The sequence below is a fragment of the Copadichromis virginalis genome, linkage group LG1 (assembly GCF_057382275.1).
Source record: "Copadichromis virginalis isolate Kocher_CV1m ecotype Utaka linkage group LG1, C_Virginalis_male_GT1.1, whole genome shotgun sequence".
Taxonomy (NCBI): domain Eukaryota; kingdom Metazoa; phylum Chordata; class Actinopteri; order Cichliformes; family Cichlidae; genus Copadichromis; species Copadichromis virginalis.
The window spans coordinates 28751658-28772652 of NC_140618.1; the positions used below are offsets into that span (position 1 = coordinate 28751658).

At 42.5% G+C, this 20995-nt stretch overlaps 1 protein-coding gene across 1 annotated transcript; it reads right to left on the minus strand.

Annotated features, from left to right (window-relative positions):
• Positions 1-694: 694 nt before the first annotated feature.
• On the minus strand, positions 695-20789 carry tnfaip8l3 (tumor necrosis factor, alpha-induced protein 8-like 3). The gene is made up of 2 exons (XM_085458124.1): positions 20447-20789; positions 695-1799 (listed from the first exon to the last, which is right to left on the minus strand). Exons 1-2 carry the CDS (start codon positions 20490-20492, stop codon positions 1237-1239), a joined length of 609 nt encoding a protein of 202 aa, XP_085314250.1. The 5' UTR covers positions 20493-20789; the 3' UTR covers positions 695-1236.
• Positions 20790-20995: the final 206 nt, after the last annotated feature.

The following is a 20995-nucleotide window of genomic DNA, read 5'->3' on the forward strand; positions in this document are numbered from 1 at the left end:
CACTTTTTTTTCCCGGTCTCATATCCAGACTGTTTGATTTAAGAATCTGGAAACAGCTGGAGGTTTTGTGCAATGGTCGGGAATTAGAAGAACAAAGATTTATAGATGTAATGGAAGTTTATGGTGAATGACATGAAATTAAGTATCCAGTAACAATAGCTGCATGAGTATTTCGACGTCTGGATCTGACTGAGAGTGAGTGCAAACGGGTGAACATTGGGTGGGTGGTCTTCTTGTTCTGTGTTTTCTGTAAGAGAACACAGACATAAAACTGGACTTCTTCTCTACTGGCTGCCAGAGTTACGCTGCTGGAGTCACACCAAACCACCAGTAATATGTTTTCCTGGCCTGGGGAGCAGAACAGAGGCAGAGGGCATCTAATGAACCAGAAATAACAAATCACTGAATTCTCTGGACATTTCAAAACATGTGCAGATTTATGTCTGGCATGCATCTGGGTCAAATGGACAAGAAAGTCCCCCCATATACTTCCCCTTAAAAGACCTATTCTAGTTTAAAAGAGAGTAACTGGTTAGCAATTAAGCAAATCATTGTTTTCCTTTTTCAGTTGACTACAACATGAGTCACGGGAGAAAATTAGCGTTATGACTGCCAACACGAAGGAACAAACTCTTGTTTCCTAAAAGCTTTCCCAGCCCATGTGGAGCTTTTGTTGTCAGGAAAAAATGCAAAATAATGATTTAAAGAAATCTTTAATAAAGAACACGTGTTACACCCTTGTTGAGAAGATTGACACAGATACATAATACATACCAGGTCATTATTGGTCTTATGTACAAACACTACACAACGTTATTCAAGCGGATCCCATACAAGCACACGCAGCCATCCTCTCATACACGCACACATGCAACCACACATAGAAAGACTGATTACTACAACTGATTATCTTCCATATCCAAATATACCTACTGCAAGTTTTTTTTTGGCCATTGGTACAGTACACTTTTGCACACAAAGAGGATGTAAAATGCATACAATGTGAAACAGGCTGTCTTAGCGTGCAGAAAGGATTCCACTGAGTGTAAAGACAGTCCAAAAAAAAAATCCCTCATTGAATCATAACAGCAGGATGTTACAACAACCTCCGTGGAAATCGATGCGGAAGAAACAGGAAGACGAGAGCAATAAGAGGATGTGGCAGTCAAGTGAAAAGGACATACAAAGGAGCAAAGGGAGAAAGAGCTTGAGGTGAAAGGGGTCAAGTGCAAGAGGTTAAAGCGTTCCTTCGTCCAGCAGTTTGTTGATGCCATTGCAGATCTTCCTCAGAGAGAGTCTGTACTCCTCTCCGTCTCCGTACAGCTCGGCCAGGAACTCCCCGTGGGCAAAATGGTTGAAAACGTGATCGATGCGGGCATGTGAACGTGCGGTCAGGTGCTGCTCGACCAAGGCGTGAAGCAGGTCCCTGCACTCTAGCAGAAGCTCTGACAGAATATTCCGGTCAAAGGTGTACTCCACCTCGTAGAACGACACCGCCGTCATGGCTGCCTGGTTCATCTTCTTCTTGAAGCGCTCCACTGTGTCCAGCTCATCTGGGCTGAACTGGTGGTTACGGTATAAGATGCCAATCTTCAGAGCAATCTTGATGACGTCCTTGATGATCTTGTGGGCCTCCTTCTTGCTCTTGGTGAACTCCCGACTCGCCTTGTAGAGCTCGTCCAAGATCTCACTGCTGGTATCATCCGTCAGCATGTTAGCCACCACCATGGTGGCCATCTTACTCAGGATCTTCTTCTGGGCCTGCAGAGCCAGGGAACGGGAGTTGAAGCTCTCCTGCCCTGAAGGAAGAGAAACGAAAAGGAGAAGAAAAGAAAAGACATGTGAGTTTAATCTGCAGCATATATTGCACTTCGTGATGACCAATCCAAAATAAGAAGGTTTACAAATGAGTTAAAAACTTTAATGTGTGCTGCACCTTTCAGAGGTGAGAAATATTTGTTGCGCAAAATCACAACAAGAGTCGACTCAAAGCTCTTTAGAATATAGGATAACAGCTATTAAATTCAGTTCTTTGTATTCTTTTGGCGGCCAAGAAAAACTCAAGGCTCAAAGTGGTCTAACTCAAAAAATTATCTTTATTTTACACGAACACACAAGCTCAGGTCTGAAAGCAGCAATAGCCGCATGGTTGTTTATATACTTCTGTAGCACGTCACACACTCTAAGTTTCGAACACTCTGCTTAGTTTCACTTTCTGTCTGTACCTCATATGCTCTGCAAATGCAGTTTCCTGTCAGCCTAGTTTACACTCAAAGTTGGCCCTCTCTTATTAAAATACATAAAACAATATAATCAGCAAATAAGCACTAAGAATATATGTTTATTCCTTAACACATCAACATCAATATTCTGAAAATCAAAAGACCTCTTATGAAGATGCAGTGTGCGACAGTGGGAAGGAAAAACTCCCTTTTGACAGGAAGAAACCTCCAGGAGAACTAGGCTAAGGGAGGGGCGGTCATCTGCCATGACCAGGTGGGAAGGTGGGAGATGAAAGAGAAATAAAATAAATAAATGATGCACACATTAGTCATTGTTTACACACTCTTACATGTTTACATGTACATAACAGCTGAAATCCATCTGGACGAGCGGGCTTTTGCAAGTTGCTCGTTTCATGACATGACACTGCAGAAATTTCGTAGGTTTTATTTTTCCTTTTTTTGTTACAAGAAAACTGGTAACAGTTTTATGTGAGTAGATATGATGACATGGCAATGCTGAAAGTTCCTCTTGGGATGAAAGGTCAAGTCGAATAAATCAGTCTATTCAGATATACGACTCTGTTTTTTTTTTATAAACAAGATTGTATTTTGTGTCATGGGCAAAAAAAAAGGTACAGACGACAGTCTGAAGAAGTGAACGAGGGATAAATTGAGATGCATCTACATTCTGCAGCAGGGCGGTGGCTTTCCTGGAGCTGGCAGTGGTTTAGCGAGCTGGCTATGGGAGGAATGACTGTCTTCCCTGGAAAACTTCAAACAGCTGAAGATAGATAAGATTCCTTTTCACACACTTTCCTTTTACAAGTCCAGATTGATCACATTTGTTAGTCTGCGTCCTGTTGCAGCCACAGTTTATCTCAGAGCGAACATCAAAGGCTCCTTGTGTCCTCATGAAGCAATGCGAGCAGCCAAACACGTGTCTGTGTGTGAATGTGAGGAGTGGGAGGATGGAAAGGGGTTTTATTTAGGTGCCACCCAGCTTCAAATTACACACCAGATAACTCCTATTATGATTAAAGCCAAGCAAAGAGGCTTCACTACCCCCCACCCCACCCCCTGTTCCCTGGGCACGTTGTCAACCGCTCCCTCCTCCACATCTACGTCCAGAGTGGGAGAGAGAGGGTAAAAAAAGTGAGGATGAGTGTGCCATTGCCCAGTGGGCTTAGCGCAGAGCAACAGATGAGCCCATATTCGAAGAGGAACACCTGCTTAGTTGTCATTATAATTTTATTTAAGCACACAGCTCCTGTATGTGACTGTTTAGAATTCACAGCATTGTCACATCATCCGGTTGTTTGTTATTTCAATACAAAGGAGGTGTTTGAATTTGGGGGAAGTGGGGGTGGGGTGGGCAACAATTGGGAAAACCTAATCAGTGGCATTTCATGTGAATGTACAGAAGTGACATTTCCTGTGTTGGTCTGCAGCTAAATGACATTTCATGTATATATAATTAGCCCACCATGACATTTAACAGCAGATGTCTTTGTCTACAGTCCTTTCCCCCATCGCATTAAAAAAAAAAAATCTGATGTCTCTTTTCACCTCTTCTTTGTAGAGCCTCAGAAGAGCGGGGGCGAGACCTATTGTGCATTTGACAAACGTGTGGTGGGTGAGCATGAGGACACAGAAGTTCCCAGTGCTATTTAAATCACGAGGTGTCAATATTTCTGGTATTTCTATGAGTTCAGTTCAGCACGAAGGCAGATTTTTACTGGGAACAGGGATAAGTGTGTCATCCTGACTGTAATTACTATGAAAACACTCGTTTCACTTGTGGTCTCCGAGGAAGTGAGTCGCATGGCATATATCCTACTCTTTCAGATTTTGGAAGCGTGCAATATTTCATGATGGATTGATATGTCCCGATTTTCTTTTCTTTTTTTGTCCAGTTTGGCGTGGCATAAATAAGCTGTGAACATAGCTTTGATGAATTATCCCCACATAAACCTGACAGTATGGAGGTGCTGGTAAACTAACAGTTGTTTGTGGGACAACGTCAAGATTGGTTTCTGGCAATTTAGCAAATTTAATATTGCCGTTTGCTTCCTACCATTTGCTCGGGGAAACACATGGCTTGTTAGCAGCTAAATGCTCCACGTTGCTTTCCAGTATGTTTGCCTGCTGTTTGGTGCTGCACAGCTAACAGCAGGTTTACCTAAGCTTTTAACCTAAGATGGACTACAATATTGAAACAATAACTAAAGAGGAGTGTGGTGAGAGTAAAGCCTAAAAAAATCACTTATCATAAAAATCACAGCTGCTTTGCTTTATGGGTGTTAAAGCAGGGGTGTCAAACATAAGGCCTGGGGGCCAGAAGAGGCGAGGACTCCAATCAGACCAGTTGGATGGGCCTGTAAAGCAGGACATTAATTTTTTGACTTTTCACTGTGCTTTCACAAGTTTCACAGCTTTTCCTACTGATAAATGTACTGTATGTCGTTTTCCTTGCTTGTGGTGGGACCACACTGTGTGTACAGAGCAAAATTCCTAAACATTTGCTTGTCAAAAAAAAAGGGCTGCTACATTTTCCATTTATTAAAGATGGCCATCTACCCTCTCTTTACCATAGAGGCCACAGACAAGCGACAATAGAACTCCAACAACTTCATAAACAACCCACTTAAAAGACTTCCAAGAAACCACCTAGGAAATAACTGAGTATCATGGACACAAACATTTGAGCAGCTGCACGATAGTTTCCATGATATTTGAATAGTCACACCATAATATACATATGACTGGTTGTGATTAGGCAGATCTGTGTCTGTGCCTCTCATCAACAGACTCTCTTAGTCACAGTCATTTCCTGTTCCTCTGAAGCAGCTCTTTGTTCCAGCGAGCCTCTGATATTCAGAAACCCAACTGGATAGATTTCTGAAACCCTGGCACACTGATAAAGGTGACAGCTTGCTCCATAAAGCCAGCCTTGTCAGACCGATGGCGGTGCGGGCGACTTGGATTTGGATCCCACCAGTATGTGCGAGTGACTCCATTTCTAAATTAAATTAAAAAAAAGATGCAAACAAAAATAAAAAAAAACATCTGCTGTGATTATGCCAAAAGATTTATTGAGCTGGAATTGACTGGACACTTTCTCACTTTCTTTTTTCTTTTCTTTTTTTTCTCTGCAGAGCTAAAAGCAGACTAATTATTCTCCTGCCACTCCTCAACACGCAGGCTGGAGCCTCTTTTTTGAGCAACAGCAGGTGGCTATCGACTCACTCGCCTTGACTCCTGTCTCAAGTCTGGTTGCGCATCCCGCAGTGATGAAGAATGTAAGCAAAAATGAAGGAGTGTGGTGGAAGGGGCGGGGGGAAATTACTGAGAAGACTGGACATGAGGCCGCTTGAGGTGTGAGTCAGAGTGCTGGTAAAGGAGGTGGGTGGTTCAGATACTGACTGGAGATTTTAGCACATAGAGAGTAAGTGAGGGTGGATCATTATGGGAGTGAACAAGAAGACAGTGAGAAGTCCAAGCTTTCCTTCTCTCTCTCTCTCTTTCTCACACACACACACACACACACACACACACACACACACACACGTACAGCCTGTCACCCAGAGGCTGTGCTGAGTGACATGCATGAACCACAGTGTCAGAATAAGTTAAGGAATAGTGCAAGCTGTCAGAGGAGACATGGCCAGAAAAAAAACTGCATGCTAACTTTCTCCAGCACTGGCACTTCTTCTCCTACCTGCTCATTATTTCCTTTGCATCACTCTCTGCTGTAAAAGTTTTTACTAAGCAAAGCGGTTGCTCTGAATTTGCTGCTGAACACAAACAGGGAGCGGAGCTAAACCGCTAACGCGGGGCCAGTCGCAGAAGCCCATCAGAGAGGTTACATAAGCATGTTTTGGGAGCTGGTGAAGTTTACTTTTAACATCAGGATTAGTAAGGTGCTTGCTGCTCTCTGGCCACGGCTGTTGACTAGACAGTCTCTCTTTGTTCCGCCTGGTGTTTTCCGAGGCCTGAGTCAACAGTTTCAGCTGCACTGCATCAGAATATACATCCACTGTGGATCATGGAGACCGGCCAAACCTGCCCTGCTCAAGGTGTTGGAGTGAAAAAAAAAAAAAAGATCCATCTGGACGAAATTATTTTGATTGCAGCCAGAGACACTTACATCAAGCAACCGAGATGGAAAAATATTTATTTGTCAGTTTAACGGTCCCTGTGTGAAGTGAAGCTGTAGCCTTATGTTTCACAACCTGAAAAGGGCAAATGTCATGGCTCTTGCAAACAGCTAGCTGCTTTCGGGCAGTCCGAGGAAGAGGTGACTGCAGCAGGTAGCGCTGTAATATTTAATTCTGCAGATTTTTATGACAGATCGCCTTCCTGGTGCAACCCCTAAGGGATCTGTGTATCCTCTCAGGACCAAGTGGGCAATCTTTTGCTTGTTAAGCACATGTTTAAACCACCACACTATGGAGCCACTGGCTCTAGTGAACAGATATGTCCATATATAATGAGCATGAGTTAGTCCTTCTCTCCATACTGACCCTGAAGCTTTTTAAATGAAGGAGGCTGGAGTGATGGATTGAGATGCTGCTCCAGCGTGAGGATATAATAAGCAGACATTATACAGACTAGGAATGAGTCAGCAATAGTGAAAGGATGGTTAATACCAAACAGTGCATTCTTATAAAAATGTGCAGTCAACTTTGTTTCAGCTGTTGCATTCTTTAAACTGTCCCACTTTAAAGGGAATCACTGCTCATTGAATGCTGACAATCCAAGAAAATATATGTTTTCTTTGGATGAAAAGTGAGCTGCTTCTATTTGTGTAACGTGCTAAAGCTCAACACTGGATGCAAGATTTGCTACTCTGGACATTTTCTGTAGCACACCCAGCTGTGAGGCGGTGGGGATGGAAAAGGCTTGTGTTGGTCTTGTTCCAGACTAATCAGAAGAATGAGCCATTAGCAGAGCCAGCAACTAAGACTGACAATAGCTGGCTGGCCTTTACCGAGTCAACACTGGAGGCACTTTACATCCGGAAGTGTGGAACACACAAATATGAGGCGGCTCTGTGTGAGTCTGGATACAGTACGTGTATATTTTGTGTCTGTCCTTTGACCAGGAAAAAAAGCTTCATGACAATCTGAAGAAATACTTCCTGTTTACAGACATAATCGAAGATGTAACTGACCTAAAGGGAAAGAGGTTGTTCCAAATAAAGGCTTCCTAAGTGGAGCTGTCTTAGTAGTTTTGCTTTTTTTTATATTGTCTGGACTGTTTTCAGAGAGCTATGAGTCATTTGGTGCAGCCATTAGAGTGTTATTAGTCTGAAACATTCAGCGTTTCTGAATACTCAGGATCTTGATCCTGTCAGGTGACTACATGCACACTCACACACACACAATAATTCTATTTCCTCTTCCAAAAACATTATAATGACCTAAAATCATTTCCTTGGGGTCTTAGCCTTACTAAACTATTTTTCTAACCCCAACATTAACTTCGTCTTTGGTCTAAACTGCGATAACTGATGCACGGAGTACTTGCTTTTTGTGCTTAAAAGGCAGGCAGGGCTCTATAACGTGACATTAATGTACCCACAACGTGAGTGATACAGGCGCACAGACCCGCTCACACAAGGAAACATAATACTTGATAAGCGCATCCCCGTGCGGGGTTACTAACGACAACAAACCAGGTCACATTCTCAGCACAGGTGCAGGTTTTTTTTTTTTTTTTTTTTAAAGCCAGCTAGCCACTGATACACTAACAGCACATGACTTAGTGTTTATGCAACAGACACAGGTGAGCATACAAATTATTTCCAGTGAAGATGGATATCAGCATATGATGAACATGTGACAACAAAAAAGCAAAAGAATAGGAATGAAAAACATTCAGAGAAATAGATGAATTTCAATTAGATAACATAGAATAAAGTCCTGTATGTGTGTGTGTGTGTGTGTGTGTGTGTGTGTGTGTGTGTGTGTGTGTGTGTGTGTGTATATATATATGTAAATAACACTGGAAAAGCACTATATAAATGTGTGTATAGCACCTGTTGCAAACAGTAAATACTACTGACACACAACCTAGCTCTGAGATGCAAAAAAGGTCCAAAGCAAACAAAAACACAGTTTAGCTCTGCAAAGCTTCCTTGTTGCCTGTTTACAGCATCACCAAAAACCTCCTGGTATACGGTGACTTTCCATCTGCAACCAATTTTCTATTCACCAGCAGCTATGTATTGTATGCCTCTTTGAAATGAGTGGTTTCCAGGACATTCTTGGCACTCTGCAAGTGCAATAATTTTCCAGACATTTTTCCTTTTCAGGTATTTTCTTTATAGGAGAACAGAAGTACAGTGTAAATACCCTTTTGCCTCATGTGTTATATAAAAATGGACTTCTGCAGGAGTTGCACAAAGTCAAATTTTACTTTATATGACTTTTTTTTTATAAGACAGCTACTGACCAGTGTCAGAATTAATTGAGATTCTTTTTATATAAAACATCTGGTTTTACTGAATATATAATGTTGCATCAAAGCAATGTATCAGGATCATATTGCAAAGGTAAAGGTAAGTGGCTCCTTATCAGAGATATGTGTTACAAACAGGAAGGAGATGGGAATGTTTTGTTAGTCCTATTTATATCAAACCACTGGCCCAAGCTATCTGCCAGGACGGGGAGCTGAGGGGAGTAGCTGTAAGGAACAGGGATCATAGAATTAGCCCTTGCACGGATGACACGATGATGTATTTTATGGATTTAGATGCCTCCTTTTAAGGATGATGAGAATCACAGAGAAACTGAGTTACTGTGCAGAATCTAAGTGTTCAAACTTTCCTCTTCAAATATGTGCCTGCAGGAAAGACCAAGCCTGTTCAGTGAGATTCAAAGTTAATCAAATAGCAAAGCAATATCAGTGGCATATGGTGCCAAACGCAATCGGATCAACCAATATCTGAGAAAGGATATAGGAAGGTGTCTGGATTTCAGGAGTAAGATACATGTGATGAATGAAAATGTGGATGCATTTTTTTATGACCAATATCACAAAAACTGTCTACAGAATGGGTTTACGTAGCATATATAAAATACTGAGAAGGGGAAAAAAGCCCAAATTTGATAGACTGCACTCTGAATGCCAACAAATAAAAATGGAATGGAATGTAACAACTAAAAGATGTATATGTGCAGACCAACTTTGACCACTAATTAACTGGGGTGATGATAGCTTTACAGCTAGATGGAAAGAGACTGACACACACATTCCTAGCTACCACATCTAAACGACTCATATGCTCCCTGGACACATTATAAGACCAATTGCACATTACTGTGCTATATATGATGATTCACATATATGACATATAGTAGCTGTATATGGTTTCTATTTTCTATTTATGTGACAAATGCACATAAATAAAATGAATTTCACTGGAAAAAGTTACATCATTTCTTTCTGCTGTAAAATATCTGGGGAAAGCCTTCGGTAATAAAGTCTGCCATCCATCAGCGATGCCATTTCGGAGCACAAAAAAGGTACCAACGATGTATCAATACCAGGAAAATGTCAGGGAGAACGCTCCTCACGCAGCAGAAGTAAACAAGGGTGGCAGCTTGACTTCCACTTCTTTTGCCTTGGCCTTTTCGTTTGCTTTTGGTTCCCAATAAGGATTTGCAGTGAGACTCTCTCTGGCTGCATTTACAAGGCTTTAGGAAAACAAAGGAGTGGGTCATTCAGTGATCTTAAAGGGGGTTTTAATAGCCTACAGGGTTGATGTTAAGCGAGCCCAAGAGGCCGGTGGACTGTGCCAGCTGGTACCTCGACAGAGGAGCTGGAGGAGGGACATATTTATTTTCCACTGTCAGTCTCGAGGCTTCTGACTTGTTGAGCTGCTGTTTGTCAGACTCGCTGTTGCACTAATATACTGCCGTGTAGATAACGGCTGCATAAAGACACATCACGATGCCTTTGTACATAAGGAAGGAGTTGTCGAATGGGAACCAATTTTTGTCATTTCATGTTCCTCCTCCACTCGCCCTGGACCTGCAAAAGTCTCTGCATAGGCGTTTTTTGGACTCCCACAACGCTCCTCAGAAGATGACTCAAACATAGCGCCCCTGCACACTCTGTCTGTTGCAATGTATGTGTTTGTTTCTCATCTGATAAAACTTGAGAAAGCTATGATTTCTGCACAGAGAGAAAAACAGTGCGATTCAGTGGAGTGAAGCACAATGATGTGCATTATTCATGACATGTAAAATCTGACTCTGAGCCAGTTTCCAAAGGGCAGTCTGGTGCTGAAAGAGGTCAGTCACTGTGCCTTTAACAGCTGCTCAGGATGTAGAGTGGCATTCAGAAGTTTATGGTTAATAAATAACTCAGCTTTAATACTTTAATGACTTTCATTTGTGCAAAGTAGGGTTATGGAGCTTAAAGTATAAATGTAGTGTGTGTGGCTGAAACCGAAGGGTATGCTGTAGGTTACAGCTCACGCTTTAATGAGCGTAATGGCAAAAAATACGTCCGGATTTAGGCTTTTAATACTGCTAACATTGTGCAAAAATATGACAAACAAGACAAATGAAAAGCTGCTCTTTGTTAATGCTTTGTGCAGATGTTACCTGTCTCCGCTTTTTATGGATGCTATGGATAATACGAGGCACAAAAGTGACTGCATCACCACAAAGGTTACACACGAGTACTAGTGAGATAAAGGTCAGTGCATGTGATGGAAACATCACAAATTGGAGAACTGACTAAGAAAGCAAACAAACTGATCCTGTGACTGTTTTCACCGAGCCTGCAATATTAATAAATATAGCCTGCAGTGTGTGATTTCTGATAAGCATTTTCAGTTAAGTGTAAAGAAAAAGTACATATTCAGTCAGCCTGTATTAACAAAAGTAAAAATATATGGTCTGATGCCACAGCACACTTATTATGTGCTTTCCTTTGATGGATTGATTTTGACTCAACTTGATGATCAGCATATATTCTCAGTGCAGATAACAGCGTATGAGTGTGAGCCAGTATCTGAGCATTTAGCATTAGCCGAGGCAGGTCATGGAATCAAGCTCAGCCTGGTATGCCCGTACAGCGACTCATAACAGCTCATCTGATGGCTCAACAGATAACACGTGGGGTGCACTTTATAAAAACTGGCTTTAGCCTGCTCACACAGTTGCTTCTGCCCCTGCAAGCCTCTTTGCCGACCCACCTCCATGCAAGCTAATGTTTGTCATGCTAATTCTGACCTAATAAATATCATGTCTGGTATCACTGATCTGTGTTGGCTTCTGTATTGGAAGGGATCTTGCTGCCTCAGGCTTAACATATATATATAATATATGTGTGGAAGGGTGGGGAGATGAAATAGGAATCTCATTTTATCGCATTTCAAGTGCTGCAGGAAAATAATCAATAATCAGAAACCGCTGAATCACAGCTGCTTTGTGATATATTTATGTTAGAAAAGAAAAATCAGCTGACGTCACGCTGCATATGTGCATGATTATTATATTTTTAGTGTGTGTGCTCCAAAGCATTTTGTATATTCAGTTGTACAGCTACAGAAAAAGAAAAAAAACCACGTTTTTCCTTCAGTGTGGCTGAACAGCAGGTTGGATCAATAGTTTGTTTCAGAGCATACAGAAACTATAAGATCGGTGAGGTCATTATCAAATTATTTTGTGCTCTGAGGAGCTTAAAAATAAACCATTCTCAGACTTTTTCTTTGGTGGCTTTGCAATCAAATAGTTTTAAGTCAAAGGAAATTGTGGAATGAAAAAAAAAGAAACGAGGCATAAAAACGCTCTTAATGAAGCTGGAAAATAGAAGCTAATTGGCCTCTGAAGTTAGGAGTCCTCTGTGCGTTATTCAGAAATGGTTTCACTCAGCGTTACTCACAGCATAATGGATGAATATCAACCAGGAAAAGCTTTAAAGGCCATTTCTAAATAAAAGGGGGTGGAAGGGGGGGGGGGGGTGGACTGATGTTAATGTAGCTGTAATGAAGAGGCTTGCAACAGAGTTTGAGACTATAAGTGTGTTTATCCTGGGACTGGTTTAAATGTCCACTGTGATGAAGGGTCCAGGGAAAAGCACTTAGGAGGGCTCTCTGATTCACGAGGGACACAAGAACAGATTGCCCTTGGCAGCCGTGCAGCCTTATTTAATGCTCCATTCTTCATCTCTTTCTTTGTCTCTCTCTGTCTCTTAGTTTTAATGGCCACGTCCCTGTAGAGCTGAACCAAAGAGATTGGGCGAAATGAAGCATTTGCAGAAGATGATTAATGCGCCGCTTGATGTCCTGTCACAAAAAACCCCCCAAAAAAATGGGTGGCCCAAAAGAGGGAGGGTGAGAGATAGCAGCTATTTGACCCCCACCTTCTACTCTGCCCTTGGCTTTCATCACAGTCACTCCTTGTTATGAAGACCAAAGGAGCTCCTGGTCCGCTGAGGATCAGAAGTGGCATCCAAGACATCCTGTTAGGACCCAGCGTGGACTGCGGGGTCCTGTGAGATTGCAACCATTTGACCTTTCCTCTGCTGCAAAGCAAATTTCTCCACCAGCTATGGTTTCCATGTTTGTGCCATTGTTTAACTACAGTAAAGCACCAGACAGTGAACTGGGTATCTGGCTAGCTGGGTATGGGAACTGCAGGCTGTCTCCCCTCTCCACTTCCCTTTTCTGGTAACCTCTGTGGAAAAGTACTCAGCCACCATCACCAGCTGACAAATCTCATTATGATGATGTTGACTGAATGGAGAAAAAGACTCCACATTTCTACGCAACGAAATGACAAATTTGCTTCTGTGCACCGAATAATCTGACAGCGACAGCTGGCTACAAATGTGTGTGTGCGGGCTTGTGCGTTAACTATAATGATAGACTGTGGGGCTGAGGCCTAATAAAATACAGGGGAGTATGATGTATTCAGCCTCTCTGTTACCCAGTTTCCCATTTTCCGTCTAAAATAAAGAAGTTATGCCTTTTACAGAATCAAAGGGCAAGAAAAAGAGGAATGCACCTTTCAGGCCTTTCAGTCTAAGGTAAAGATGGTCGAAAAAAGAGAGAAAAATTGACTATCTTTGCTTGAGAAATGCTCTGAATTATTGCGGATGAAAGAAGAAAATCAAAACAAATAGACTGTCGCAGCAATCTATACCGTCTGCAGATGTGTCAGGTCACTTAAATAAAGGAGTGTGGAGGAGTGATGGAAGCAAGGATGGAGGAGGCGGGGGTGTTGAAGAAAAAGAGGTGAGATCATATGTCCACAGTTTGACTGCCTAACTCCTGTCAAAATCCCTTAACGTCAGACATAGCCGCGCACAACACCAAAAAAAGCTAAACAAAAAAAAGAAACAACACCTCTCCCCCTCTCATTCTCTTTTCCACCTTCTACCATGTACAGCTGTGTTAAGAACTGGCTGCAGTGTCTTTGTCTCATACACACACACACACACACACACACACACACACACACACACACACACACACACACACACACACGAAGCTCTTGTGTCTTTCTCATCTGCTCCTCTCTCCATTTCTCAGCGCATCTACAGTGTCGAGGAAGTAAGCGTTTTCCGGCCCTGGGTGAGTCGCTCCTCTCATAGACCTCGGCCAAGTCTCAGCATGCCGTGGCATCGTTCACAAAGGGACACACGGGTGCTCGAGAAGATGCGCGCACACACAGATACTCGCATGCAAAATCATCAAGACCATGACAGCCCACCCAAATTCCCCCCTTCCCAGAACTTTGGCCTCCTGGTTTGTTTACTAGTTCACTCACTTCAAGTTCACGTAAAAAAAATAAAATAAAAATGAGGCACTGAGAAGCTTCGATTCACTCACAGAGGAGCTCAGTCTGTCACTGCCGTTATACAGTGGCCCCCCCCTTCCCAGTTATTCTCTCTTCATTACAAAAACACTACATAATTCTGCTAGGCCTCCAGTATCCTTCTATTCACAGGCTTTTCCTGTACTTGCTGGTAAAATGTGATGACCTCACTGATTTTGTCACCTCGCAGGGATGTTTGTAATTTGGAAAATTGTGACGTATGCTGTCCACTTCAATTAGCGGCCTTTAACGAATGCAAGCCCAAGATTCAAACATGACCAGCTCGACATGCTGTGAACACTGACTCTGACAATTTGTAAATGGACTGGTTCTTATGTAGCGCTTTTCTACTCTATCTGAGCACTCAAAGCACTTTACACAACTTGTCTCATTGACCCATTAACACCCCTTCGCAGGGGGGATTTTTTTTAATGCTCTTTCTATCTAATATTCACACACATTCTACTGACAGGACAGCCAGAGGACAGATGAAATAAAGCATCAATAATAATAAACTATTACAGAGTCATAAATAGTCAAGAAAAGAATATTAAGATCAGGATTTCAAGTTTTCAGATTGCTCCTGCTTTGATTGAAGTGATGAAACTGCATATGCTTTGAGCTTTGACCTTGCGGGCCCTCCCTCTCTGCGCACGACGCGCATTAGTGTGAAGCCAAAGGGCCTCTGCCGTCCTGGCTGCCAACACACCACTAACTAATGACCAGGAAATAACTGTGGTTCACGCAGACTCACAACGCTCCCTCTCTTTCTCACATTCGTATGTTTCTAACTGACTTTTATTGACTGCATTTTTCTTTCGACTCCTTATTACGAGCCTAAACCGAATCATTCCATGAGTTAATTCGAATCCCAGCCTCCAGGGATAACACAGAGTAAAGTTTTAGCTACCATTAAGGCTCGTGAAATGTCTACGCCCACAACATAGCTGCCAGGGCTACTTCTGTCTGCGCGGCTGTCTCCTATCTCACTAGAAATAGTTTTTAAAGGTTTTCTGAAAGCAGGATCAACATGACACACTGTTAAACTGTTATGAAATATGATGAACGCGGGTGCTTTTCCCTACCACAACTCTATAATGCTATAATCAGCACAGTTTGTTCAGTTCTCCTAGAGTTAAGTGTGAAAAGCTGTGTGTGTAATTGCCTCCCACTCCACATTGTTTTCTATCTTTTTTTTTTTTTTTTTTGGAGTGGGAGAGAGAGGAAAAGTGTATTTAGCTTTTTACCATCTGCATGTTAAGTTTTGGGTTTTTTTGTTAGTTTTTTTGTCAGAAAATCCCAGACATCATGTTCTATTGGCACTAATGTAGAAAACTCTTGTAACCACAAAGTAAAGGTAAAGAACACTTTCTATCAGAGATTGTGATTTTAGGTCAACGCGAGTGAGAAAATAAACCAACACACGCTCCTTCACAGAGGCGGCATCTGCACAGGCTCAGTGGTTCTCAAACACCAGTCCAGCCTTCATTTAATGCATACTGCTCTCCCCAAAGAGATCGTCTCTCACTTCAGGCGCCACTACTGACTGTTTGCTTTGCTTCGAATGGCCCTCCTGTGAAACCGCAGCCATCTCCTCCTTATGAATGTGTGTCTATGAGGCCTTTGACCAGAATGTCTGTCAGAGTGCCTCTGCGGTCTGACTCCGTGTTTCAGTAATGGCTCAGCCGTGGGGAGACGATCCTCTTTCCAAATGTCCTACAAACACCGTGAAATGCCACGGTATTATTGTGTCAGTGCATGCATGCATGCATGTGCATACAGAGGAAGTGCACTCACACACAGATAGTGACCAAAGGGTTTTTTTTTTGTCTTTTGCTTCAGTTGTAGGAAAAACTATTTTCTCCTGAGTCGTCTTTTCCACTTACGGCTTCGCTCCTGTGTTTTTTTTTCTCTCAGTTCGTGTTACAATTTTCCAGAACCAGCTCCTGGTGTCTTGAGTGTGGGTGTTTGTGTGTATGCGCGTGTGTACAGAGGGCTGGGTGTAGTGCAGTGAGCACTCTCCATCTGTGGGCCAGATTAAATGCAGAGTTTAGGGATGCACGTGCTGGGAGACCAAGGATATGAGAAGAGCGCAGGCTTTTTTTTCAGTATGTCTGTGCGTATCTTTGGGAGTGTTGCAGTGTATCCAGGGCTGGCTCACATGTGCAAAGCATGTGGCCAGTCTGCCAACATGGCAATCATGAGGCAGAAGCCTTTCTCTCATTGCCGAGTGCATCTGGTCTGCTCTGATGTGTCGGAGATAGCTCAAGTGTTTGTAGAAGCTTGGAATAGTGGCGGTTAACAGGAAAAATAAAGCAGGTTTGTTGATGCGCAAACATGTGAATGAATGGCGGGGATAATCTACTGGCCCAATATCGCATTTCAGTTGTGTCATCAGACAACATCTGCAGTTTTGTGTTTTTAATAGAAGCACAGAAACGGCCCTCACGCCCCTATGGATATCACAGCTGTTGTTACAACAGCCAAAAAGCTCCCCTTTTCAACAAGTCTGCTTTTCCTGTGAATTTGAAGGTAAACACAAATGTCTGGAAATAGATCTATACAGGGCTGATGGAGTTATGGTGTTAGAGAGAATCACATCACCAGGATAAATCATCCAAAAACAGAACGTGGTTAATAGCTAAACATAATGCCACAGTAATGTAATTTAATATAATATAGTGATATATAAAAAAATAATTCAAAGTGGAAAACAGGAGTGTCTGAAAGCCCTGAAGCATTACAGTTTAGTGAAATTTCTAGCCTCTATTTTGCACCTATTGTGCAACATACACAGGAGAACAGGTGTACTGACAGTCAGCTTTGCTTTGACTCATAATTAGGTGTGGTCATCCCCGCTCCACCACAGAAAGGAGGGACAGGATGACTGGGTGAATCAGTTTGTGGATATTGGTATGGTCAGAGGCATGCTCAGTGCATGACTGGATGATTATGGGTAAGAAAATATGATCCTTTCTGTTTGAGCTGGGTTTTTTATGGCCTTTTTTCAGAGTCGTTGCAGCACAGCTCTGTGTGCTCTGTGTGCAGAACGCTGTAGCAAAGCCAGAAAAACACAATGAAGCACAATATTAGTTTTTGTAATGAAGCTCTGTCCTAACTCTCCCATGTTAGAAAATATCTTCCTCAGCAGAACTTATTTAAATTTGCTTCATGTAAGCGTCCTGAAAATCTTCGAGAATGTTTTTGCGACACTTTAAATAGTGTGAAACTTTTACTTTTTTAATGAAAAAAAAAGTTTAAGCCTATTTATTTAAAATATTTCCATAAATTATCACATGGAGTGTGTTATGAGTAAACGCAAAAAATGTGCTGCATAAATCTTCTTGCTTCCCATAAGAAAGCATGGAGACAGATTATTATTTAAGCCCACAGAAATCATAGATTTATAGATGTAGTTGGCAAAAAAGAGCCTAAAAGCTGAGGTGGGATGCCCTACGTACGGGTTAAAAAACATACAAGTTTATCAGGGTGGAAAAACTGAGTCTTTAAGGAGACAAAATGGGATTCAGGCTCAAGACGTGAGGCGCCATCACTGGGAAGAATGGTAAAAGCATTAAGCATAAAGCATGTTTTCACTTAAAAGTAAAATATCAAATATCATTTAAGGCTTTCTAAATTTTGCTAACTTAGGCTAACCCATCTGATAATGTGCAACATTGGAAAGTGAATCATTAAGAAAGCTGAGGAATGCTATTATATTGTGTGTAAGAAGCTAATACAAAGAGAAACAGCACCTTTTCACAGCTAACCTTCCATAGAGTGATGATATATAATGACGTAGCCAAATCTAAGTCAGCCACAGTCAATTACATATTGTAGCGTGTGCTACACCCCCCTCCAGCTGGAGTAGTTTTCTGCTTTACTGCCTTTGGAAAGCTAAGGACCTACAGGTGGGTGCCTAGGTGGAGGTGTTTCTTTAAAATGCTGACAGCAGCGGTGACTGTGGTGGCACCAAGCAGCAGGAGCAGCAGCGTCGTTTTCGGGTAAGCAGTGTGCAAAGGCACACACAGCCCTGGTAGCTACACCTTCACCATGTGCTGTTTGCGGTGAGTCCTGCTGCCTAAATTAACTAGCAGGCTTTCCTCACCTTTCTCCTTCCTGTACACTATTTTCTTGTTCCTGGCATAAATATAAAACACAAAACACATGGGATCACAAGGCCACTATTTTGAGTTTGATTTATAGATAGGTGACCAAACAGCTCTCTCCTGGGGGTAGTAACAAACTTATCTGTCTATCTGTTTACTAGCAGCCACCTTCCAACAGTGTTTCCATGGCTCAAACTACTAGAAAGCTACTCATAGTTCAGTCATGATATTATCTTTATGTGGTTTTATTTATGAGTTTGCATGTTAGAAACACACACAGATATTACTTGAATGCACAATCCTGACATGACCTGTGCCAAGGTCATGTCAGGCTAGTTCTCTTGGGTTAGCCCAGAGAGGCACTGAAGAAAATAAACTATCACTAATTGCTCATGGAAAGGGCACGTTGAGGTAAAATTAATGCAGCACAGAAATTTAGAACATCACTCTCTTGGAAAAAAAAAAGTTCAACCATTAACTGCCCAAGGGCACAGGAGATGGTTGAAAGGTCAAGGCCAGCTGAAACATAATACCTCGCTATTTACACTGCTGAAAATATGCATGTGTATGTGTAAAGCGTAGATTTATCACACATCCCTCACCGACATATCCAAGGAAAAGGGTTTTGTTTGTGTACAACAGAGTTACAAAAGACTCCTGTTTTCCCAAATACGTTATCTCAGCTTTCACTGACCTTATCAAGTGAGCCAAACCAGATTTTTCCACGGTAGAGTAGGCACTGCAGCACAGCAACAAAGCACGATGCATTATGAGTGTGAGTCAGGCTCTTCTTTTCTCTTGACTTTGGAAAAATATAGCTCTCGCATCACCCTGGAGATTCAACATGTGCAACAACGTTTTGTTTTTTTGGTGTCCGGTCGATAAATCTATATGATTTTATTACTCTGACGTAACAAAGACCTGGTTATGTTATGCTGAAGGATGCTTTACCTGGAGTCTCTGGAAAACACTGTAGACCACTTCACATCAAAGTGACAGAAATAAAGCCTCTTCCTTTACGGTTTGGCTTAACTGTGACGCACAAAGCATCGCTTCATATGAAAGACTTTTATGGAAGTCAGCAGATGATATGAATATGTCATCACTTTCTCATTATATGCATAAAGTCCTCTAACCCTCACACTGAGGTTCCTCTCCACTTGCAAATGGATGAGAGGACAGACAGACAATGGTCCAGATGGACAGGCAGATGGCCAGAGTTCAGCAGAGCATCATTAAGGCACACGGAGCTCTGTGACTTCAAATAAAACTGCAAACACCCACGCCATCAACGTTATCTAACATTAAATGATAAAACCCTCCAACGCCTAAAGCAGATCTACTAGTAGTATTAGTTTTAGGAAACCACGATAGGAGAGCAATAAAGTCAGTTCAAGCATCAGCGTGAGTTTTACTTTTATTCGCTGCTATTTGACTGTTCCTGTATTCTGACACTGCTGTGAAACAAAGAAACCCCTCCTGGAGACACATTTCAATCTGTCTAAACTCAAACATATCTCCACAAGGATGCTTCATCTCCCTCCTTTCTCCCACAGAATCAGTCGCCCACGTGCATGCGATGCTGTGAAATCTCCAATAAGCGAGTTCACTTTAAGGAGCATTTGTGCCTCTACCTGTGTGTTTAATGTATAACTCTCATCTGCGCAATAAATCTTTGCCCTGTACTTTGACACCATAAATCTTTTTTTTTTTCTTCTAACTTCCAGCAAACAGCAGCGAGCTTCATGAGGAAAAGGAGCTGATTTCAGCGTCCGGGGAGTCTGTGGTCTCTCCGGCTCGCTCTGTAGCTGGACGTGTTGATGAACAAACTGGCTGCACGTGTCGGAGCTTGCCTGTTCCTGGTGGTGACTGAGCCGGCTTTCCTCCACGCACTCAGGGAGCCTCTGCCAGCCACCAGCATCACTGTACATGCATTCGAGCTCACGGCTGCTTGCCTGTCACACATCTTTGAAAGCTTTAAATACTGTACTCGATTCTTACATTTGGGTGCACTAAAGAAGGGTTCAGATTTACAGGCAAGCTGTTGATCGCTAGAAACAGACTGAGCGCGTGAGAGAAATGGTTCAGAGAGGATTGAGACGCACTAAATGTGTTTAGTTGAGAGTAAAGAAAGGCTGGAAAATGCTGAAAATTTACTGGAACACAAAGGAAGAAAGAGCTTGTAGACCTCCTGGATTGGTCTGCTTAAAGTCTAGTTAGCAGGGCATGCCAGAAACCAGTGCTGTGGTGACCTGTAAGAGTCTTGAGGCCTTACCTGGAGAGAGGTCTCCGTCACTCTGCTCTCCAGAATCTGAATCCATCTTTCCCTGCAGGACACTCGGAGTCTGCAGAAGCTCTCTTCTTGCTCCCTTTCCTTTTTTACAGTAGCTTCTGGTTTCTTAGCTCAGAGAAAATATACACAAATTCTTGGTTGGTTTTTATTATTTCTCCCAGTGAGCTAAAGTTCCCCTCCCAGCCTGGATCACTGCAGCTGTGAGAGGAATGCTACTAGGCTTATTTGCTGATCTGTCCTCCTTTTTTTGCGCTCCTTTCCTTTTAGTCTCCTCTCTTCTCCTGACTCCCTCAGTTTCCCTCTTTACTTCTCCCTCTCATCTACTTTCCCCTCCTCTGGTGCTCCCTCCCCTCACTCGCTGAGTCCGTCCCCCTCTCAGCGTCTCCCACCCTTTCCCTGCCGCTCGGTCCCTCCTCCTTCTCTTCCTTCTCTCATTCGGTGCTGTCACACTCAGCCTCTTCACGCTCTCTCCACTCAAACTCTTTCTCTACCTCTTTCTGTATGCTGTAAGTGCCGTCTCTTCCTCTTTCG

Coding starts and splice junctions, on each gene's coding strand:
- tnfaip8l3 (XM_085458124.1), bottom strand. CDS start 20,492: ATGGATTCAGATTCTGGAGAGCAGAGTGACGGAGACCTCTCTCCAG. Junction 1,800..20,446: donor TGACGGAGACCTCTCTCCAG/GTAAGGCCTCAA, acceptor CTCTTCCTTCAG/GGCAGGAGAGCTTCAACTCC.